The sequence below is a fragment of the Rhineura floridana genome, chromosome 15, assembly GCF_030035675.1.
Source record: "Rhineura floridana isolate rRhiFlo1 chromosome 15, rRhiFlo1.hap2, whole genome shotgun sequence".
Lineage (NCBI taxonomy): Eukaryota > Metazoa > Chordata > Lepidosauria > Squamata > Rhineuridae > Rhineura > Rhineura floridana.
Window position 1 is genome coordinate 25,895,086 of NC_084494.1, and position 23,936 is coordinate 25,919,021.

Consider the following 23,936-nt stretch of genomic DNA (forward strand, 5'->3'; position numbering starts at 1 on the left):
AAAAATGGCCAACATAAGCACACTTTATATAATGCATAAATATTATCACATGTATATTTGCCCTCAGCTAAAGTTCAGTGTCACACCAAATTGCTAAAATGAATTAATCTGCAGTTCTTACGTCTCTTTGTTAAAAAGAGCAACTGTCTATAAAGTAGAATCTCCCTTATGGCTGGTCCAGAGGCTGCCAGAGGTAGTGAGTGGTGCCCTTTACTGAGCACATATCATGCCAGTGTTAAGGCTTCTGCACTGACTGCCTATTAGCCATCAAACCATGTTACTTATAAAGCCCTGAACAACTCTGGACCAGGTTACCTGAAAGGCCGACTTCCCCTCCATTGTCCAGGAAGAGCATTAAGATCAAGAAACAGAACCTGGTTAGTCTTAGCACAGCCTGATAATTATCAGTTTGTGATGACACAGAGGCAGGCTTTTACACTGGTGGCGTCGGTGTTGTGGAATGCACTCCCTGCTGAAATGAGAGGCCCGAACTGCTGGGCCATTCTGCCGGCTTTTGGAGACATGCCTGTTTAAACAGGCATCCCCTTGATCTCTTGACCTGAGTCTCCTGTTTTAATTACTGTGCTGTTTTAATGGGATTGTTTTACTGCATATTTTAATCATGAACATTTATATTTCATGCAATTGTTTTATTGTGCATTTTAATTATGGTGTATTGTTTAATTATTCTGTTTTTAACAATGTTACGCAATTGGTTTTATATTTTGCAAATCTCTTAGAAGCCATCTTGGCATTAAGCGGCATGCAAAATAATAATAATAGTAATCTTACTCATGTTAGAGGTCTTTGGCCTCCCAGGCATGTAGGACCTCAGGAATATTCGTCTCAATCTCCCCGCTGGGCAGCTTTAGGTCATCAGAGCTGTCCCCATCGAAGTTTCCACATGGGGCACACAGCTTCCCTGCAAGGGTCTTCCTGACTCTCACTGTCACCTCCCCGTCAGAACGAAAGTGAACTTGCACTTGAGAGATCTGGTCAATCACAATCCCATCCTGAACTTTGTTCACAGACAGGGCTCTGGAGATCTTGTACGGCAGCCTTACAGAACGCCCATTTACCTGGAACACATAAAGAATTGGACATGAGATGTGGTGCTGAGTGAAGGCTGAGAAGCGAGCAGGAACCTGAGATCCAGAATCCACACCGGCTAATTTAGACTTCATAACCATGTCAAAACAAAAAAACTGCATGCTATTGTATGGCTGTCAAAGCTGCCTAAGCATCTGAAAGTGAAGAAAGCACTGGAACCTATTATGAATAAACTGAAGCGGCAGACTCTATATCACTAAACATTAAATTAGTAAAATTAAATAAACTTTGAATCCCCACAGAAATTGGTCTTGGAAAGTAAAGATGAATACCTCTGAGAACAAAGGATTTGTAGCCAATAGTAGCCCTCCTCAAAGGAGACCCACTGAAATTAATGAACATGTCTAACTTAGGTCCATTAATTTCAGTGAGTGTATTCAGAGTAGAACATAGCTGCACAGAACCCAAAGTCTTACCTGATTTTGAACTTTTCCCATTAATTCACTTCACTACAGATCAAATGAGCAAATGCAAATGGTGTCAAGATCCTTCTGCTGCTTCACAGGTTGACTATGATGCACAGAATCTGCTGGTGACCTGTCAGTCCATACACTTGCACTTGACTGGCAAGCAAGCATAATACTTCGTTATAGTGAAAAAGAAATACTTTTTAAAAAAAATCTGAGGATTTTTCAGTGATTGAGGATTCAATTCTTATGCTGAATCAATAGTCTTTGTGTAAACAAGCAGACCCTTCACACACTAGGGCAGTTCACATGTAATGCTAAACCATAGTTTAGTAGTATGAGCTCAGACCTTGAATCCTCATATTAAGGGACTGGCTATTTTGAATAGGTTGTAGGTAGAATCTGCAATTAATTAAGAGCTCTACATTTTCTCTGTGGTTTCCTCTTTTGAAAACAGAACATTGTAGATCCAGTTATTTGTCTAAACTGAGGCCTCTTTCCCTAAGAAATGCTTTTATTGAGTTGCGATTTCAAGTTATGCCAACTGCAGTCCTGGATAGACGTCATAACAAGGTGCCATATGAATGTAGATTATGTATCTATGGCCAACATCAAGTGGAAGACATTATACATTACATGGTAATCTGCCTTCTGTATAGGGACCCAAAGAAGACATTCTTGAAACCCTTGCTAACTTACGATGTAGGAATGCCCTTGAAGAAACAGTTCATTTTCTTTTGAGTGACAGCAATGGCTATGCGACACATAATGTGGCTCTCTCAGCAAAACAGATTAGGGAAAGAGAACTAGACAAAATTGCCACAAACTCTCTTGGAGAGTTTTAAGCTGAAGCTGGGTTTGCCTATGGTAGTTTACCTGTATTACTCTATAATGTTCAAAATATTACTCTCTGTACTTTTGTTTATTTTGATGTATTTGTCATGGACTTTGGCTAGTACAATAAAGTATGATGATGTTGATGAATCCTCATGTTCAAGTGCTCCCCTCTCCACCCACCCACCCTGTGCAGCCAGGAAAAGGAATAAACCAGTGTTCAGTTGCAGTTTTCATTACCAGGAATCATGGCTTATTAAACCAGCCAGCTTCATAATGCATTGATGGCTTGTTGTGCAATCGACTGGAGTGTAGTTGTTTTTTTTAAAAAAAAGGATCCCTGATTAGTACACAATGTCAGGCCAGGAACTGTGAGACATAGAACCGAATCATGGTTTATTCCTCTTCCTGGCCATGCAGGAGAGGGAGGGGGAAACAGCCAAGTCCAAGGCTTAGCTCAGGCTCACAAGAGACCCATGCTCATAAAACAACAAAATCATAGTTTAGCAGCGAGGTGGGGAACCTGTGGCCCTCCAGATATTGTAGAGTGCAACTCCCATCATTCCTAACCATTGGCCTTGCTTGGTGAGGCTGATGGGAGTTGGAGTCCAACAACATCTGGAAAGTTGCAGATTCCTCCACTGCTGACTTACTAGCTCAGGTCCATCTGGAAAACACTGTGTCCTAAAATGCAAATTCAAAACATTTTCCCCACACATACACTGTATTCCTGAGATCATCAAACTATTGTTGATATGGCCCTCTACTCCATACAATTTTAAATTTTATAACTAGTTGCATTTTCAAAAGTAAATAAATGAAAGTTTAACAATCATATGCTCCTTTTAAAAACAAGGAGAGATTTATCAAGAGTTTCTAGTTCTATTGAGAATTTCTCCTTCATGTTCATTTTGCAGCAGCTTATCATTCTTTCCTGGATCATGCAAACAAATAAGAGGTTGAAGCAACTTGAGCATGGGTGTGTTAAAAAAAAAAAAGCCTTAAAAGGATGCTGGCTGATTTTTACTGATAGATCTCAGATCTGAACATGCTGTTGTCCTTCTCTTACCCATATCCTGTTGTTCCTTTTAACAGTGATGGATGCATCCTGGAAGAAAAAATAGACTGCCTTCACAGCAACCAAACCGTCATCACTGTCCTTTTCAATGCTGACTGACACCCTAAACCAGTAGGGGGCGCTTTCATCACAAACTGTAGCCACGTCATAAACCCCACCGCAGAAATACTTCACTGAGGCACCATCAAAGGAAGTGAGCTGGGCTTTTGGGGTGAGTTTGCACTGGCCTTCCGTGGGCTCACAGCCACGCACACCATTTCTCAGTGCACAGAGATCTTCCCCTTGGCAGCTAGTTTTCTCACAAGTGATTCGACCAAAGGGATTACAAGTGCATTTTGCTGTGCAGTTGCTTGAGAAGATGTTTTCTCCGGTCTGTAAGGAAATCCAAGACAAAAGGGCATAGCTGTAAGAGCTAGAAAAGAAACTGAACATTCAAATGCTGCCTTTTTATTTTTATTTAGCAAGATTTATGCACTGCTTGATTGTAATAAAACCTCAAAGCGGGTTACAAAAAATTAAACAAAACATTAAAGTTATCAATAAAAGATAAAATGTTTTAAGCAGGCACTTCAAAGAGTGCACCGAAAGCACCTGCTTGATGTCAATACACCGGATCCCCCCTTCAAATATATTGTTCTTTTATTGATTTTACTCACAGCACAGCAGTACAGATTTCTCTCTCTCTGCCACCCCCCATCTGCTCAAATAATCCAAGCTCCAAGTGGAAGGAAGCAAGTCTCACCCATGTTAAGGATTCAGGGTTTGCCAAGGGAGGGGGGGCACTGACAGCTGCTTTTCTTCTTTCCTTTCCAAAAGGAAAACAGCCAGTCTCTGCTCATGTGAAAAGTGACCAGCCTCAGTCACAGAGGAGGCAGCGGCAGTGGCAAAACTGCTTTCCTTTCCTTTATCAATATTTTCTTTCAAATTATCGACATTTTCTTTCATTTATCGGTATTTCCTTTCAAAATACTGACAGTGTGAAAGACAATATCAATATTTTGAAAGAAAATATTAATATTAATCTCAATATTTTGGAGAAGGGAAGAAATCAGACCGGTAAAAGCAGATAGGGGACAAAAAAACCTCAAATCAATACTGCCTGCGAGTTCAATGGAATGCTTTTGAAGCAGCAGTCGCCAGCAGATCCCATCCCTGATGCTATCCCACTAAAAGATTGATTCCTTACAACTATGGAACAAATGTTATGTGGCACCTGTAACAGTGCCAGTTCCACAGATCAAAAAGATAGAGTAGTCATATATGGGGTAAGGTGATCCTACAAATAGACTGGTCCCGAGCTGTTAAGGGCTTTATATACTAATGCACCTTGAACTTGGTCCAGTAGCAACCGACAACCAATGCAGATCTCTGAGCAGAAGTGCAATATGCTAACAGGGCCTCACTCTTGTTAGCAGCCATGCTGCAACATTCTGCACTAACTGTAGTTTCTGGATCAAGTGCAAGGGGAGCCCCACAAAGTAGACCTCAGTAATCCAACCTTGAAGTCACCAGTGCCTGAATTGCTGCGGTCAAGCTCTCCCTGTCCAGAAACGTGTGTAGCTGTCGTATGAATCACAGCTAATAAAAGGTGCAATGAAGCATTAGCCACACTCTGGACCCACCCAGTCAACCCCCCTCTGCTAGATTGAATAAGCCATGAGGGACGGGGTCAAGAGGGCATGTGGTCAGGCATATAGCCCCCAGCATCTTGTTGACATCAGCTGACTGCATAAGCCAAAAGCGATCTCACAGCACAACCCCGACTTTGGCACTGGATACTTCATCAGGAACTGCCACAACTGCAGAGTCAAGGTCACTCCAAAACTGAGTGACTTCAAACTCAAAATGTGTAGTCAGTTGGTCACGGTGGGTTCTTGAATGCTCCAGAGGTCCCTCCCCCACAGTGGGAGTCAGTAACTTCCAGACTGGCTGAAATAAGTCCCCTGCCGGCTACTAGAGGATGCAATACACAAACCTTCTTCGCAGCCCACATTGCCACGGAGTAGGCATGATTATGTGCCCTAACCAGAGTTCAGTCAGCTTCAGAGCAGGACTTCCACCACTTGTGCTCTAGTTTTCATCTGGCTTGTTTCATAGCCCAAAGCTCCCCAGAATATCAAGGAATCACTTAAGCTCCACATCAGTGAAAAAGACGCTTGGGAGCAATTGTGTCAACCAGCCATTTCATCTTGCCATTTCATAGTGAGACCATGGCTTCAACACGATTGTCAGCTTTCTCCACTGAAAGATCCCCCAGAGCATTCAGGAACACAGCAGATTCCATCAGTCTCTGAGGGCAGGCCATCCGAATGGGCCCACCACCCTTACAGAGGGTGCAATCCAAACTTCACCAGATTATGCTCCAACCATGACAATAGACTGCAGCCCTCCTACCTTTGGACCACCCCTCATATTACTCAGGAATAGACTATATCAAGGGTGCACCCTGCCAAATATGTTGAACTGATTACCATTTGAGGCACCCCCAAGGTTGTCATGAAGGGCATGAAGTCCCAAGCTGGCACAATGGCAGCCTCTGAGTGGATATTGAAATCACCCAGGACTATTGTCCTGGGGTCCTCCAACATCATGCCAGAGACTGCTTCGGCCAGCTGTTTCAGAGATGCCACTGGACAACAGGGTGGTTGATAAACTACCAGCATCCCTAATCTGTCTCTCTGGCCCAATACCAGGTGCAAACCCTCTAAGACCATCCCAAGATCAAGGTGTTTTCTGGTAAAGGAGATGGTGCTTCTACAGATAATAGCAACACACTCCTTCTCAACCCACCCATCTAGCCTGGTGCTGTATTGAGTACCCAGGTGGGAACAGCTACGTTCAATCAGGTCTACCGAGCTCACCCATTCAGGTCTCAGTAATACACTCCAGGACAGCACCTTCATCTGTGATTAAGTTGTGGATGGACATGGTCTTGTCATGGGCTGACCTGGCATTCAATAACAGCACCACCAAACCAACGGGCACGACGAATAAGCCACCAGCAACGTCCAGAGGAGTGCAAGGGCTGAGATGGGGGACAGGGACTAAACATCTAGGCCTTTGTCCCAGTTGGTGGTCAGCACCTCCTCTCCAGCTACATCTTCCCCTGCCCACCACCACTGCAATTGGGGCAGTACCTTCACAACTCATTGCTATCTGCCCATGCAGATACATCCTAGCACCATCATCCAATACCACTCTATACAGCTGGGGGATAATGAACTGGTAGCTTACCTTTATGTATACACCATTATGCACACAGCCACATTTGTCCACAGGCACGCATGCATCCCCATCAAACAGGTAGCCGTCATTGCACTGGCAGCCTTCAAAGCAGTTCTTTGTGCATTGCGCCCAAGCGGAAAAGCTGGCACAGCTGTAGTCGCAAGATGCTGTGCATGTCTCATAGTGGCTGTTAGCTGGGCAGGACATAGCTGAAGAGACAAACCAAAGTAATATTGATCAGACCTTTGCCCTTCCATATAACAGGAAAGTTCCTTCCTAAAAACGGGATTGTATTTTTATGCATGCGCGCGCACACACACCCCTTTCCCATATGAGAAATTCCAGGAAAAACACTTCTCCAGGTTTGGCTTCCTTTTGGAGGAGAGGTCACTGAAGACGTAAGACATTTACATACTATTTGGGTCTGTACAAGTAGTTGAGCACAGGTGAAGGCATTCATACAAAGCTGCAATTCCACTGCCCCCCATCAGTTCCCCAGTGTGGTAGGCCAGCCCTGCAAGATGTCTCTAACTTTCCAGAGCTCACAGCTCACTCTCTGCCTCTATGTCTCACTCTTACCCTTTTGTTCCTTTTTATATACTCATCTAATGTGTGCCCCTTCCCTTTAGGCTGGAGGGCGAGATGAGTCAACTTCACCAAAATGGCTCTTGCCTTCCAAAGGTATCTCCAGCTATTTCCTATCCACTCTGGTCCATTTACTTGTAATGACCTTAACAAAAAGTGGGGATGTCATACATGAACACTGACTATTAAGTAATTTTAAGCCATCATTTTGCCCCTGGCCATATGACAGACTCCTTCTGCATACCAAGCAGATAATAATCCTTTATTATGCTCAGGACCTCCTACACTGATTGTGAACATTCCAAGGCAGCCAGATGTTCTGGCTGTTCAGGAACCAAATGTGTCCCAGAATGTTAATAGTCTAGCTTTTGTGAGAGAAGGGGATTTAATGAAAATGGAATACAGGCACTAAGAGCAGGAGTCACTTCCTGGGGCTGCCTAAAAATTGGGAAGAGCCCTGGAAGACAGAACATAAGAAAAGTCTTGCTGCATCAGACCAAAGGCCCATCTAGTCCAATATCCTATTTCTCACTGTGGCTGACCAGATGTCCAGCGGTGGCTGGTGCCCACTGGGACTGGTGGAGTGGAAGACAGGGAAATGACAGTAAACAAACAGTAGGTGGAGCTAGAGCCTATGACAGGCAGAGCCAATTAATTCTAGTTTTGTTCCTCTCCCAGTTCTGCAAGGACAACAGTGAGATTAAAGGAGAGGAAGCAGACAGGCAGTGCCACCCCCTGGAATGGTTGTAGATTGCAAGGGCTGGGGGCAAGCTGAGGTTGATAGGGCAATACCCCATTTGCTGTAATGGACCAGCCTCTACTGCATATGCCTATGGGAAGCCTACAAGCATGACACAAGGGCAATAGCACACTTGTTCTCCAATGATTCAGAGGCATGCTGATGGGAGTTGTAGGCTAAAACATCTAGAGCAGCCTTTCCCAACCAGTGTGCCTCCAGATGTCGTTGGACCACAACTCCCATCAGCCTCAGCCAGCATTGCCAATGGTCAGGAAATATGGGAATTGTGGTCCAACAACATCTGGAGGCACACTGGTTGGGAAAGGCTGACCTAGAGGGTTGTGGAAGGCTGGTCTAGAGCCTAAGATTGCTGACTTAGGAATTGCTGGAGGAGAAATTCTGCCAGTTATGGGTTCCACTATCACCCCACCATTACAGCCTGGCATAGCTCAATCAATAGCTCAAATTGCTTGTTCTGTGACTTACAAAACATGAGAAAACCAGAGAACAAAAGACTACTTTGAAAACTTACGACAGAAGGAGAGTTTTCTCCAAGCTCCAACCTGGCCTCCAGCAACCTGGCATGCAGCTGTGAAAGACTGAAGGCTTCGACAGAGGGATTCTTGTGCCCCGTTATTGGCCAACATGTCATACAAGCAGTGGTGAATATACTCAGCCGGGCTCACCAATGAGTGACAGTCTTTGAATGGCCCTGTCTCAGATGTGATCATTCCACAGGACTTCTCACCCTCATATGGTGCAGTCTGGGCTGGGTCATAGGTAGGGCATTTCTCACCGCAGCCATCAGAGCAAATGGCACCCTCCACGGGAACCTTCCAGGAGGCCACAAACTCATCCACATTTTGTGCAAATTCTCCATCAGGCATCATGAAGTCATCACTCTCATCACCGTTGAAATTGCCACCCAGACCACACATCTGCCCCTGGTAGGTGTTGGGGACAGAAACATGGACGAAAGAGGAAGTGTCATAAAGAAGTATGATGTCAAAGGTTGCCTTGATAATGATATTGTTCCCTTCCTGAGTGATCCAGAGATTCCCACTCGCTGTATTCATTGGCAGAGTGTAATATTCTCCATCTACCTGTGCCAGTAAAACAAAAATAAAGATTTTTATAAGGGTTAGCTCTGAGATCTCTCTCTCACACACACACACACAAAAGCATACACAAAGATACCCTTGTGCACATGCTATTTTTCATACCAGTAATCCATGGAGAAATGTGATCAATTGTTTATCAGCAATTTTAATATTCTTTGAATCAGGTGTGGGGAACCTTTGGGGCCTCCTGATGTTGCTGGACTACAATTCCCATCAGCCCCAGCAAGCACGGCTAATGGCCAAGGATGATAGGAGTTGTAGTTCAGCAACATCTGGGGCCCAAACATTCCCCACCCCAGCTTTAACTTACTTTCATATAATTTTATTATTGAAAGCTGCCCAGGATTCCCTTTGGGTAGGAAGTGCATGTTACACACTTGAAATAACAATAATAATAATTTAATTTGGAGGGGAAACGTACATACCATTGCCTTCCCTTTCACTTCCCTTTCAAGGACAATAGTGTGTTCAAGAACAGAGATCACAATCTTCGCTAAAGCAAACAATTCATCATTAAGCTTCTCATTCTCCACCAACACAGAGAACTGCTGCAGCCGCGGGTCTTTGCTGCAGACTTTGGCTAAGGTATAAGTGCAAGAACCTTGGAAACGAGAGCTTAGCCCATCGAAGGAAATATAAAGAGGGCCACCAGTTGCTATAGCTGTGCCGTATCCTACAGGGTGGCAGCCTAGGATGCCATTCTCCACCCTGCACTCCTCATGTGCTCCACAGGAGAACTTCTGACATCTGATAGCTCCATTGTCCATGCAGTGACACTTCTCCTGGCAGGAGGTATGGGGGTAAAATTCCGCTCCCTTCTTGTAGTATCGGCCCTGGTGTGTACAGCCACACTCTTCTTGAGGGACGCACTGATCCCCACTGAGGACAAAGCCAGTATCACAAACACATCCTTCAGTACATGTGGCATCACACATTATTGAAGAGGAGAGCCTCTGGCATGTGTCAGGACAGCCATTTCCACAGAGTTCATAGTGGGAATTACGTGGACAGAAAAAGCCTGCAAGGAAAGAAGGGGTTGGAAGGGGGGGGGTCTTGCTTATTACAATATCACCCTAAGCATTCTCATCAAAACAGTACATCCTAATTATAGGAACATAGAAATGTGCCTTCTATCTACTAATCAATGACTACTAGCCACGATGGGGAGGTTGCTGTTTCATTCAGGACCTGTTTTTTGGTTTCCCATAAGGGTGGCTGCTGTAAGAACAGGATGCTGGACTAAATAGGTCATTGGCTCCTCTTTATGTTCTTATGAGTCATACCACTGGTCAATCTAGCCCAGTATTGCCTACACTGACTGGCAGCAGCTCCTCATGATTTCAGGCAGGAGTCTCTTCCAGCCCTACCTGGATATGCTGGGGACTGAACCTGGGACCTTCTTCATGAAAAGCAGATGCTCCACCACTCATTCTCCCAGGCATTTTAACTTAATTTATTTTTTAGCTTTCAATTTATACCAGGTTGTTTTAACTGTTTAATATGTATGCTTTTTACTGACCTTTGTAATTCTATTGTATTTTACTCTATGTTGTGCACCGCCCTGAGAGCCTTTTGGCTGTGGGCGGTATAGAAATCGAAATAAATAAAATAAATAAATAAATAAATGCAGTGTTGGGAGCAAGGGCAGTTGCATGGGTCAGTTGCATGGGTTCACTGTCCCTGCTACATGTAGAACCATTTCCATGCATATAATGTAGTGTAATGTTTAAAGAGCAGGTATTTTAACACAGGAGTCAAATAAAGTGCAAATCGTTTGAGAAGAGTGATCAGTCATTCAAATTACAATCTCCAAGCCCAATAGCCTAATGGCGTTTAGGTCACATCTATGCCATACCTTTAACGCATATTTAAAGCACATAGCTTCCCCCAAGGAATCCTGGGAACCATAGCTTGTTAAGCATACTGGGAATTATAGTTCTGAGAGGGGTAAACTACAGTTCCCAGGATTCACTGGAGGAAGCCACATATTTAAATGTATGGCATGGACGTGCCCATACTCAGAAATATATCTCACTTATAGCAAATAAGTAGGCCGAGTACTCTTCCTCCATTATGGAAGAGATATAAGTGGTTGGAACAGGTCAAATGGAATAAAGCCATGGCCAGTCATCAGTCTCTTCAAACAGCCTACCCTTTTCCTTCTAACAAAAGAAGGCCTCTTCTAACAGTCAAACTACACATTGTATTAACCTTGTGGTTAGCCGTTGAGTGCACATTTTATATTTCATAAATATAAAGGAATCTAAAGAGAACTCTCGCATGGGGTGCAGGATTTGTTTTATTCTTTGCTTATTTCTTGAATCCCAGTCTGAATTTGGCTCCCACCCTTGCTATTTTCATGGGAGGGAACTCCCATTTGCTGCAATGGGTACTTTCCCCCCATAAAGGTGCATGTACCCCCAAGAAATAAAGTACACTTTTCCCTCAGAGACACTGTTTTATCTATGTATGCAAATAGGACCAATTAAAAAGTTAAAACACATACAAATGATCAGCTAATACTCTTTTTATCAGGTGACAACTCTGGGGTCACTTTGGCCCCAATTGGAAAATGGAAATGGACTGCCTTCAAGTTGATTCCAACTTATGGCGACCCTATGAATAGGTTTTCATGGTAAGTGGAATTCAGAGGGGGTTTACCATTGCCTCCCTCTGAGGCTGAGAGGCAGTGACTGGCCCAAGGTCACCCAGTGAGCTTCATGGCTGTGTGGGGATTTGAACCGTGGTATCCTAGGTCGTAGTCCAACACCTTAATCACTACACCACTGCATGAAACACTTCACTGGGGATCTAAATGACCCCAACATGGTAAAAGCTTTCATTTATCAATGTAATAGCAACTAATTATGATGGTCATATCCTAGCTACAGGATCATGCCTCTGAATTCCAGTTGTTGGCGAACAAAAAGGAGGAGAAAGCTATTGTCTGCTTCCTAGAGGCATGTGACCGGCCACCATGGGAAATAGATAGGCCTTTATTATGTTCATGCAATAGCTCAACTAAAAATGTGTTAAGTGTTCAGCATTTTCATATTCAAACTTCCAGAAGATTTGAGGTTTAGTGAAAATGACAGTGAATGTGGACTTAACACTGGGGAACCATTATACGTCATTCCTGTATACTTGCATAAACAAGAATCCTTGATCCAATTTCATCCTATATGTCTTACACTAGAAACCTCATCAAATAAACAAAACTGATCATAATCCTGTGATATTAACTTTTAAAAAGAAAAATCTTGGATTTAGATGGAGACTAAATGAATCTTTATTACAGAATGATAAAGTAGTACAAGAATGTAAGAAGAAATTAAAAGAGTTTTTTGAACATAATTTACATAAAGGAACAGATGAAAATATTGTTTGGGATACAAGTAAAGCATTCATGAGGGGATATTTTATTAAATGCAACTCTGAATTAAAAAAGAAGAAACAACAGAAAATGCAATTAATCTTGGATGAAATAAAACAAAAAGGGGAAGAATTGAAAAAGAATCCAACTAAAGTTTTTATTGTAAATCAAATTAAAATGTTACAGAATCAAGTATCAATTCTGACAGTGAGAGAAATTGAAAGGAAAATAAATTTTGCTAAACAAAGGACTTTTGAATTTGCAAATAAACCAGGGAAATGGTTAGCATATAAATTAAGAAAAGAACGACAAAAAAATCTTATTTTAAAGATACAAGAAGGAGATGAGATGTTGACGGATAACACAAAAATTCAAAAGGTTTTTCATCAGTATTATTCAACTTTATACAAGTGTCAGGAAATTCCCTCTGAAAAAATAGAAGAGTACATATCTAAACAGAATTTGCCTAAAATTACAGATTTTCAGAGACAAGCTATTAATGGCCCTATCACGTCAAGACAGATATCTGAAGCTATAAGTAAAATTAAACTAGGAAAGGCGCCAGGACCGGATGGGTTATCTGCAGTGTACTACAAATGTTTAGAGGAGGAACTCTTGTTACCTTTACAGTATACAATGAATTCTATTTTGCAAGAGGGGAAGATTCCTGATAGTTGGAAAAATGCTAATATAACATTAATACCTAAAGAGGAGCAGGACCTAACTAAAACAAAAAATTATTGGCCGATATCTTTATTGAATAATGATTATAAAATATTTACAATGATTTTGGCAGAAAGAATGAAAATAATATTGCAACAATTTATCCAGGAAGATCAATCAGGTTTTTTACCTAAAAGACAACTACGTGATAACGTCAGGAATGTTTTGAATGTGTTGGAATATTTAGAACAACAAAATGATAAACAAGCAGCTTTGATCTTTTTAGATGCTGAGAAAGCGTTTGATAATTTGAATTGGAAATTTATGTTTAAGGTCCTGGAGCAAATGGATTTTGGAGATAATTTTATTAAATGGATTAGATCGATTTATACATCTCAGAAGGCACAGATAATTGTCAACGGGGGCTTAACGGATTCATGTGAAATACAAAAGGGTACAAGACAGGGATGTCCGTTATCTCCCCTTTTATTTATCTTGGTCTTAGAAGTGCTGCTTAGAGATATAAGGCAAGATAAAAGGATTTCGGGATTAAAGATAAAAAAAGAAGTATATAAACTGAGAGCATTTGCTGATGACTTGATGATTGTATTAGAAAATCCTTTGGAAGGAATTAATGTATTGATGGATAAATTAAAAGAATTTGGACCATTAGCAGGATTTAAGATTAATAATCAAAAAACAAAGATGTTGGTGAAAAATTTATCTCTAAGGGAACAAAAAGAGTTAATGGACAAGACAGATTTTAAAATAGAGAAAAAGTTGAAATATCTAGGTATTATTATGACAAATAAAAATTCAAAGTTGTTTCATAATAATTATGAAAAATTATGGACAGAGATTAAGAAAGATATGTCAAGATGGGATAAACTACAGTTGTCATTAATGGGTAGAATATCTGTGATAAAAATGAATGTATTACCGAGAATGATGTTTTTGTTTCAAACAATACCTGTAATATCCTCTGATTTACCTTTTAAACAATGGCAAAAAGATATTTCTAAATTTGTATGGCAGGGAAAAAAACCAAGAGTTAAATTTAAACTATTACAAGATTCCAAAGAAAGAGGAGGATTGGGACTACCAAATCTGAGACTTTATTTTGCTGCTTGTTGTTTGGTCTGGATAAAAGAATGGATTTTACTGAGGAACAAAAGACTATTGGATTTGGAGGGCCATAACCTGAAGTGGGGATGGCATGGATATCTATGGTATGACAAAGTAAAAGTTAATGTGGACTTTAATAATCATTTTATAAGACGTCCTTTGTTGAAAATATGGAATAGATATAAACCAAGGTTTTGTTCCAAAATACCATTATGTGTCTCAAGTCAAGAAGCGTTCTATAGAAGAGAAATGGCCGGAAAAGAGAAATGGTTAACTTATCAAGAACTATTAGAAAATGTGCATGGTGAATATATAATGAAACAGAGAGAACAACTAATAAAGGAAGGATATAGTTCTCAATGGTTTGCCTATTTACAATTGTTGGAAAGATACAAAACGGATAAGAAAATGTATGGTTTTGAAATAAGTAAATCTGATTTTGAAATATGTCTGTACAAATGATGAACGTATAATTGCGAAAATGTATAAACTTTTGTTAAAAATGGAAATGGAAGAAGAACAAGTAAAAGAGTGCATGGTAAAATGGGCAAAAAATTTTGGTTATAACATACAAATGGATCAATGGGAAAATATGTGGAAAAAAGGATTGAAATTTACACTATGTTACAATCTTAAAGAAAATTTTTATAAAATGATGTATCGTTGGTACATGACTCCAGAAAAGTTGTCAAAAATGTATAGCAATGTTCCTAATGTTTGTTGGAAATGTAAACACCAAGAAGGATCATTTTATCATATGTGGTGGTTGTGTAAACAGGCGAAATCATTTTGGGCACAGATAGGTAGGATGATGCAAAAAATTCTAAAGATAAATATTCAATTAAAGCCAGAATTTTTTTTATTGGGTTTTATGGATAAACAAATAGAAAAGAAATATGGAAGAATAATATTATATATGATTATGGCAGCAAGATTATTATATGCACAAAAGTGGAAAATAGAATCAACACCAACAACGGAAGAATGGCTATTGAAATTAATGGACTTAGTAGAGATGGATAAATTGACATGCTTACTTAGAGAAAAATCAATAGATACATTTCTTAAGGAATGGAAGCCTCTCTTAGACTTTTTGCTGAAACATCAAAATGAAATGATGATAATGGGATTTGACGATTAATTAAGATAGCCTATGGAGAAAAGTGATCTTGTATGTATTAAGGGACAGGTTTGATATATTTTATATACTTATAGCTGATCTGCGACAAATCGGAAGTCAAGATTTTTATTGTACTATTATGTTTTTGTTTTTGACTTTGTTCTGTTTTGTTTTCTGAAACTTTGAATAAAAATTATTAAAAATAAATAAATAAATAAACAAAACTACATCTAAACTGGGGTTAGTTTCAACGTCATACTTAATAAAACTCAGATTCAGAAAGTAACACTTACTGCAGAAAGAGGCTGATCGCCACTGCCCAATCTGGATCCCTTGAGCTTGGCAGGCTGTCACATACGCACTGATGGCACTGCAGAGAATGTCATGATGACCCTTGTATTGGCAGGTGTCGAAGACACAATCATTAAAGTAGGGTGTTGGGTCAATGGCCTCGTGGCACTGCCTGAATGGACCATCCTTTCCAATGAGGATTCCGCAGTACTGGTTCCCCTTGTAGGTCTGTTTCTCTGCCTCGCTGCACACTTGGCAGTTACTGGTACATTCTGCGGAGCATCCTGGGACCTCCTTCACCTTCCAACTATCTGCAAATTGGATTTCATCCCTCGTCTGAGTTCCATCCTTCATGACAAAGTCATCACTGGGATCCTGATTGGCATTGCCACAAAGTCCACAGATAGCATTGGCATAAGTGTTGGGAATAATGACCCTGGCATAGCTGTACCAGTCAAAGCTGACCCTCAGATCAAAGTCTGCTTTGATGAAGCCATGGACTCCACTGATGTAGGCCTTCAGTTTATTTTCATAGGAGAATGGCAGGTCCACAAAGACTCCATTGACCTGAAAAACATATGGAAGTGAACATCAAGGGGGTTTCAGTGAATTCAAAGAAGGAGGATGTGGGGTGATCAACATTAAATGATTAACTAATGTACAGTTATGCTCTATGGGGTTTCTCCATATTGCCTTGTTCTAGGCCACATTCACACCATACATTTCTTCCACTATTATTCCACTTTAAATAATCATGGCTTCCCCCCAAAAAAAAATCCTGGGAAAGGTACCTTGCGAAGGGTGCCAAGAATTGTTAGGAAACTCCTATTCCCCTCACAGCACTGCAATTCCCAGATTAGCTTAACAATCAATCCCTCTTCCAAGAGAACTCTTGGAACTGTAACTCTGTGTGGGGAATAGGATGTCTCCTAACAACTCTCAGCACCCTTCACAAACTACACTGCCGAGGATTCTTTGGGGGAAGCCATGCCTGCTTAAAGTGGACTAAGAGTGGAACAAACATATGGTGTGAATGTGGTCTAAATCTGGCAAAGAAGATTACTTGCCAGATGACATGGCTAAAATACCGGAGGCAACGAAAAACCAGTTTCTGCCACTAACAGTTAAAGCATCTGTGTTCCACTGCATTTTAGGAGGACTTGACTGTCTTTTTCCCCAAATTATCAGCTGTGCTCCCGCTGGCTCAGATCCAGCAACAGGCATATACTGCTTTGTTGTTGTTGTTATATGCCTTCAAGTCAGCTTTGTGTGTTATCACAAGAGTGTACAGTATTAACACAACACACCAGTCTCCCTAGGGAGAGCATTCCATAGATAGTGAGCTACTATGATGTTGTTGTATGCCTTCAAGTAGATTATGACTTATGGCAACCCTATGAATCAGTGACCTCCAATAGCATCTGTTGTAAACCACCCTGTTTAGATCTTGTAACTTCAGGTCTGCGGCTTCCTTTATGGAATCCATCTCTTGTTTGGCCTTCCTCTTTTTCTACTCCCTTCTGGTTTTCCCAGCATTATTGTCTTTTCTAGTGAATCATGTCTTCTCATTGTGTTCAAAGTATGATAACCTCAGTTTTAGCTTCTAGTGATAGTTCTGGTTTAATTTGTTGTAACACCCAATTATTTGTCTTTTTACCAGTCCATGGTATGCGCAAAGCTCTCATCCAACCACATTTAAGTTCATTTTTCTCTTATCCGCTTTTTTCACTGTCCAACTTTCACATCCACACATAGAGATCAAGAATACCATGGTATGAATGATCCTGACTTTAGTGTTCAGTGATCCATCACCTGTTTCTTACAATCTCCCAGCCAGCGTGGCCACTTTGGCATCTCGGCAGCGTTGTAGCTGCAATGTCCCCATCTCCATCCTTGGACATGTGTACCTGGCACCTTTAGATGTGAGCTGGGTGGCATCAGGGATTGCATGTTGAACAAGGGGTTGGACTCGATGGCCTTATAGGCCCCTTCCAGCTCTATGGTTCTATGATTCTATGTGGCAAGATATGACCCCAACAGCTGCCCAGCACTGAGCAATCCTTCAACTCCCATCCCCAAAGTGCCACTGCCGGGTAAACAGATCTGGAAGGAGGAGAATGAATGGCTGCTTCAGTGCTGCTGGGATAGCGTGGTTGGGGGCTGGCAGCAATGCCAAGTAGGACTCAATGGTGCTAGGAGCCCAGGTTGGCACTGTGAGGGTGGGGAAGAATAGTTATTTAGAAAATGTATAGCATGTTTACTCAAACAAAAATCTCAGAGCACTGTACAAGGTTATCAGCGATGACTAGCCATGATGATTATGCACTGCCTCCACAGGAGAGGGCAGTAGGCTTCCATATACTAGTTGCTGGAAACCTCTAGAGGGGGGAGTGCTCTTTGCACTCAAGTCCTACTTGTAGGTTTCCCATGGGCAACTGCTTGGCCACTGTGAGAACAGGATGTTGGACTATATGGGCCATTGGCCTGATCCAGCAGGCTCTTCTTATGATGTGCCCAGTGCCCACTCAAGCCTGGCACCAGCCCTGCCCTGGCTCTGTTGGATTCCTGTAAAAAATAAACCTGCTTAGTAAAGCCACCCTTTTTCAGATGTCACTTGCAATATATAATGCAATTATTCGGCAGCTGCTATTTTCGGAAGGATGGGGTGTGGATAGCCACACAAGTGCAGGATTAATATTGATTTGATGTCAAGCATAAGATGTCTAAGTGAATAAGGAATGAGATAAAATGGCCCAACACATTTTGAGGTCACTTTGTCTCCAAAGGATCTGCTACAAATGTTCTCCCATTTAAAAATACAGAATAAGGTAAGAGGCAACTTTTTATCTTCAAGAACTTAGAGAAGTCACCTTCCCTCTTTATTTTGCATTTTAAACAGGAGACTTGTTCCTAAGCTCCAGGATGTTTATATCCCACCCTTCCTTCAGATTGGACCACAGGGCAGCTTACAACTCAGAATAAAACATTAACCGCAATACAAGATAAAACAGAATAAAAATCATATATTCATATAACATTTCAGGGTTTCAGAGAGGGATCTATCCCAGCCCCACCCAGAGACATGGGGCATTGAACTGGGGACATTTTGTGCACTCTACCTCTGAGGTGAAGCCCTCAGAGGCTTTGCCACCAAGTGCAACAGAATATTTGGAAAGGGCCATCGTTCGGTGGTAGAGCACCTGTCTTGCATGCAGAAGGCCCCAGATTAAATCCCTGGCACCTCTGGGTAGGGCTGGGAGATACTCCTTGTCTGAACCCATGGAGAGCCACTGCCAATCAGTGTAGACACTACTGAGCTAGATGGACCAGTGGGTCCAATTCAGCATAAGGCACCTTCCTATGCTTCCATAAGCAACCAGGGGCCAAAATCTATCTTTCAGAATGAAAGGAGTGCATTGGAAACAACAAATACTGAAATGCCTATCCATAGAGGGTAATCATCATGTAAGAAAAAGGATTTATTTGGTGACATAGGAAGAATTGTGTGTACTGGGGTTGCTTCCCGCACTACAAGCGAGGACAAAGGGTGGAACAAGAGTTTACAGAAAACAGAAAGCTGACACTGTGACTGGCCCGTGTCCATCTTTTGTTTCAAGTATTGTCTGCAATGTCACCCTGGCATGACATCATCACACTGTCCATTTCCCTGTTCCTGCTCCGTATCGTTGGCCGAGGCATGGGGAATACACAGTGCAATAATATAGAACAGCCTTTCTCAGCCTTTGGATCTGTAGATGTTGCTGGACTATAGTTCCCATAATTCCTGACCATTGGCCATGCTGGCTGGGGCTGATGGGAGTTATAGCCCAGCAACTTCTGGAGACCCGAAAGTTGGGAAAGACTGATCTGGAACATCACAAGATGCATTAGACCAGAGGTATCCGATGTGATAACCTCTGAGTGTTATTGGACTACTGCTCCAATCAGCCCCAGCCAGCATGGCCAATAGGCAGGGATGATGGGAGTTGTAGTCCAACAACATTTAGGTGGCACCACATTAGCTACCCCTATGTCAGGCTAACAATGGCCAGGAAAAGAATAAAAGGAGCATGAAGTGGCAGTGCCATGTCTTCCCCAACATCTTGTTCTTCCCTGATCCGTTCAGAGCCAAATGTGATGCAACAGGCTGTCACACTCTCCTTCATGCCTTGCAGAAAAAATGACTGCGCTTCTCCCTGAATAGGAGGATGGATCACATGCGATGGCCCTGAAGAGTTTCACAGCATGCTAGCTGAGGGGCGGAGAACCGTTTTCAGCCTAAAGGCCACATCTGCTTCTGGGCAACCTTTCAAGGGCCACATTCCAGGGGTTGGCAAAGTCAGAGGCAAAAGTGGGCAGAAAAATGAATGTAAATGTTACCTTTGTACAGTAGGCTCATTTCAATACACACACATATACCTCTCTGTTTTCTATCCAGGCAAGCAAGTGGCATGATCAAAGCTCAAGGCAAAAACAGGGAGGGTATGAAGCAAGGCCACTTAGAGGTGTAGCCTGAGGGAGCGCTGGGGGAGGGGTGTGGCCTGGGGAGAATCCCTATGGCCACATAGAAAGACCTACAAGGCAGCATTTGGCCCCAGACCTGAAGTTCTTTACCCCTGTTCTAGCTGGTCCTTTCACAGCTAAGCATCAAATTTAAAGTCCCTCCAAACATCTCTCTGGCCCAGCATCCATACCTTAATCTTGCGTGGATTTTCTTTGCTCAGGCTGATGGTCAGGTTGTAGACCTCTAGTGTCACCACCTTGGTGAAGGACACTGCCTTACTCCCCCGGTTGTCATTCTCCACCGTGACCAAAAACGGGGTGAGGGTGGGGTCCTTGGAGCAGACTGCCGCCATCTGATAAATGCAGGTCCCCATGAAATCAAATTTCTTTCCATCGAAGGTGGTGTAGTGCGGGTCTCCAGATCCTATACAGGTAGAGTAGCTAATGGCGTGACAACCCCGGACCCCATTAACCATGACACACTTTGTGTTGGGGGCACAGGAAGCCTTTAGGCACTTAGGCTTGCCTAGGTTGGCATCACACTTGCAGCGAGTATTACAGTCTTCATCTGCCCAAAACTCCTCCCCTGCACTGTAGGTCATGCTGTTATAGGTACAGTTGCAGGTCTCCACTGGGACACACTTCTCAGCACTAAAGACATAGCCCTCATCACATTGGCAGATTTCCACACAGGTATCACTGCATGTTTCAGGAGCGGTTCGGTCAGAACAGGTAGCTGGACAAGCATTTCCACAGGCTTCTTGGTGGCTGTTCTCAGGGCAGAAAATTGGGACTTTGGTGGAATCTGAATGAAACAAAATAAAACCCATTCAGGTGAATTCCCAGGCCTATCAGTTGATCAAGATACCTCTCGTAACTCAGATAAATAGACCTAGGGTGGTGTAGTGGTTAAAGTGTCAGACTAGGACTTGGGACAGTAGGGTTCAAATCCCCACTCAGCTATGAAGCTCACTGGGTAACCTTGGGCCAGTCACCATATCTTAGCCTAGCCTATCTCACAGGGTTGTTGTGAGAATAAAAACCGGGAGTGAGAGAACCATGCACGCCGCCTTGAGCTCCTTGAAAGAAAGGCAGCATATAAATGCAATAAATAAATAAAATAATACATTCACAATTTACTACCCCGATGTTGTGTTAATTCAGAGTATATGCTTGTCTCGCAGGATTCCATCTCTCCAAAATCCAAGGAGCAACACTGACTCCTAAAGGCAGCACATGCATATTTTAATATTTTTTTAAAAAAAGATGCAAAGGGGAACAACTTCAAACTGGAGTTTCAAAACTGGAGATCCAGAGTTAAAGAACCATTACCCTGTCAACTTTCAAAGAAAAGGCAAGGCACCTTTTATAGCATCAAATAAATTTGAGGTTTCACAGTGTGGGGTAAAACATATATTATGAGTTACCATCATTCATCTAGTAGCTCTTTGCCCCCAATAGGACCCTAAAGCCCTTTAAAAGCAAAGAATGTTGTAATCATCATGAAACCTCCCATCCTAAGAGCTCAGGAGAATCAAATATGTAAGGATGCTGGGAATGTGGGCCAGATGCCTTGGAAGATCACCTTCGCTCATAACAACCTGCCCATATCTTGTCATCTCATCAGTGGCCCTTTTGGTGTACCCGCCTGTGACAGAAATCAGGTTGGTGGTCATGCAGGACCAGGCCATCTTGGTGGTGGCCCCACACATGTGGAATTTGCTTCTGAGTCAGATCAGGCAAGCCCCATCCTTGCAAATTTTTCAGTGGGCTCTGGAAACTTGTTTGTTCTCTGTCACTTTATAGAGTGGTTTTAAATGGGCTGCTGGCTTGGTGGTCCTATTTTATTCTGTTCATATTGTGTTTTAATCACTATGCTGGACAGACTGCTGTTTCTATGTGCTGGCTAATGTGGGGGGTATTAAAAGTGTAAAGCTTTAAACTGCCCTTTGTATCGTTACCATATGCTATGTTTGCTGCTATGTCAGATTTTCCTAAAAATTGTTTTTTTTTTAAAAAAAGACCACAATTTTAAATAAATAAATAAACAAACATGCAATTTCATGCTTAGCCAGTCGAGTAGTGAGAAATAGCAAAATTGCAAAATGATGATTCTTTTTTAAAAAAATGTTCTTCTCTGCCTTGAGACAGGGCTGGGAGTGACCTGCCCATAGTGATATTTTATTATTGTGTTGCCCAGAAAGCTAATTGGCCACAGCACAGGAGATGGAGAGAACTGTCTCCAGGAGTCTCTGTAAATGGAAATTGGATATGAGTTGGGAGGGGGTTGAGATTTCTTGGGGAAATTGCAGGGAGTGGCCCAGTAGTCCTAATAGAGCAACGGCTTAGGATTTATACCCAACATGAGACTTAAATTACCAGATAAGACAAAAGGTTGTGCAGCGAAGCCATAACCTTCAAAGTTTCGCCCCCCAAAAACCAGGACGCCAAAGGGAGTTTGAGGATGTTCTAGAGAGATGGAATGATGTTCGGTGCCCAAGTTGTATACAGCCCACGAATAGGGTGAACCAGGGATAGTTCTCCATCGAATGCCTGTGATAGCGGTCTTGTCTCTGGTAATGCTGTTGGTTTCAGAGCTTTTTGCGATGACAATGGCATAGTTCTCAAACCTTGCTATGCTATCAACACGGTAGGATAGGCCATAGCTAGTTATGGCTGGGATGTTGATGAGGAATGGATCGAAGCCTGTGTTTCCTGTCTTGAGGCCAGTGAAGAAGAAGAGGACCTGGATCCCAGCATTAGCAGAGATATAAAATGCCTTAGGGAACCTTATCTCATACTGTCTGACTTCCCCAGCCACCATGTCTTGAAAGCCTTTCTGATCTTCCAGCTGATAATGAACGCGAGCGTCCTGGGCAGCCACCACATACACAATGTCCACATTGGTTTGGAAAAACACCGGAGGGACAACAAATGTGCTTCCCCAGCTGGAGGCTGGCAAGAGCTGCTCAGCGACGTGATCGCACTGGTGATTTTGCACGACACAAGCATGCCCACTAAAGACTGCCACGGGTGCCGATGACTCGATCCTGGTGCCGGACAAATCATCTTGGCTTTGCAGCTGGGCAACCTGGAAAGCTTGAAGGTAGACGGTGAGTTTGGTCCCTGCGGTGTGCAACTCCCCATTGAAGGTCACATTCCCTTTCAAAAAAATATCAACTTTGGCAAACTGCCAAGCTGCAACTGCAAATTCTTTTAAGTAGACTGTTGATCTGGTACCCGTTGGGGTTACGACATATTACGTTGTGCCAAGCTCATGGACCGGGTATAGAGCCATGGTTGCGACAGAATATAACTTCCGGTACAGTAAGACAACAGAAATGTCCTTGTTGGCCTGAATCACAACAGACTGATCAAATTTGCTGCTGCCTTTCATCTCTGCAGTCTCTGGAATCTGCACAGGCACCATTTCACCATCTCCAATTGAATAACTTTTCTGGGGAATAGATCTGCCTATTGACAGAGTCACAATGGTCAAGTCATGGTAACCCGTGAGGAACAGCTGGAATTTTGATTGCGAGGCCTGGCTCGTCTCAAAATTTTGCATGAAGGCTGCGATAAATTGTTTCCCATAGTACTTTGCACTGCCACGACCTGAAGAAATGAGAACAGAAGAGACACAAAGGATGCAATTTTGGCAAAGGCTAGCGATCAAATGTCAAAACAAAGAAACAAAAATAAATCAGGTGAAAAGAGGAGACATTATACAGCAGAGGCGGGGAAACTGTGACCCTCTGGATA

At 42.4% G+C, this 23,936-nt stretch overlaps 1 protein-coding gene across 1 annotated transcript in view; it reads right to left on the reverse strand.

The window, feature by feature from the left end:
* LOC133370843 (IgGFc-binding protein-like) overlaps positions 1-23,936 on the reverse strand; it is a 67,448-nt gene that overhangs the window by 31,647 nt on the left and 11,865 nt on the right. Inside the window, 8 exon segments of the mRNA XM_061597720.1 lie at positions 801-1,079; positions 3,421-3,801; positions 6,664-6,863; positions 8,511-9,081; positions 9,525-10,117; positions 15,674-16,238; positions 20,366-20,979; positions 22,554-23,789. Coding sequence (XP_061453704.1) covers positions 801-1,079; positions 3,421-3,801; positions 6,664-6,863; positions 8,511-9,081; positions 9,525-10,117; positions 15,674-16,238; positions 20,366-20,979; positions 22,554-23,789 — 4,439 coding nt within the window.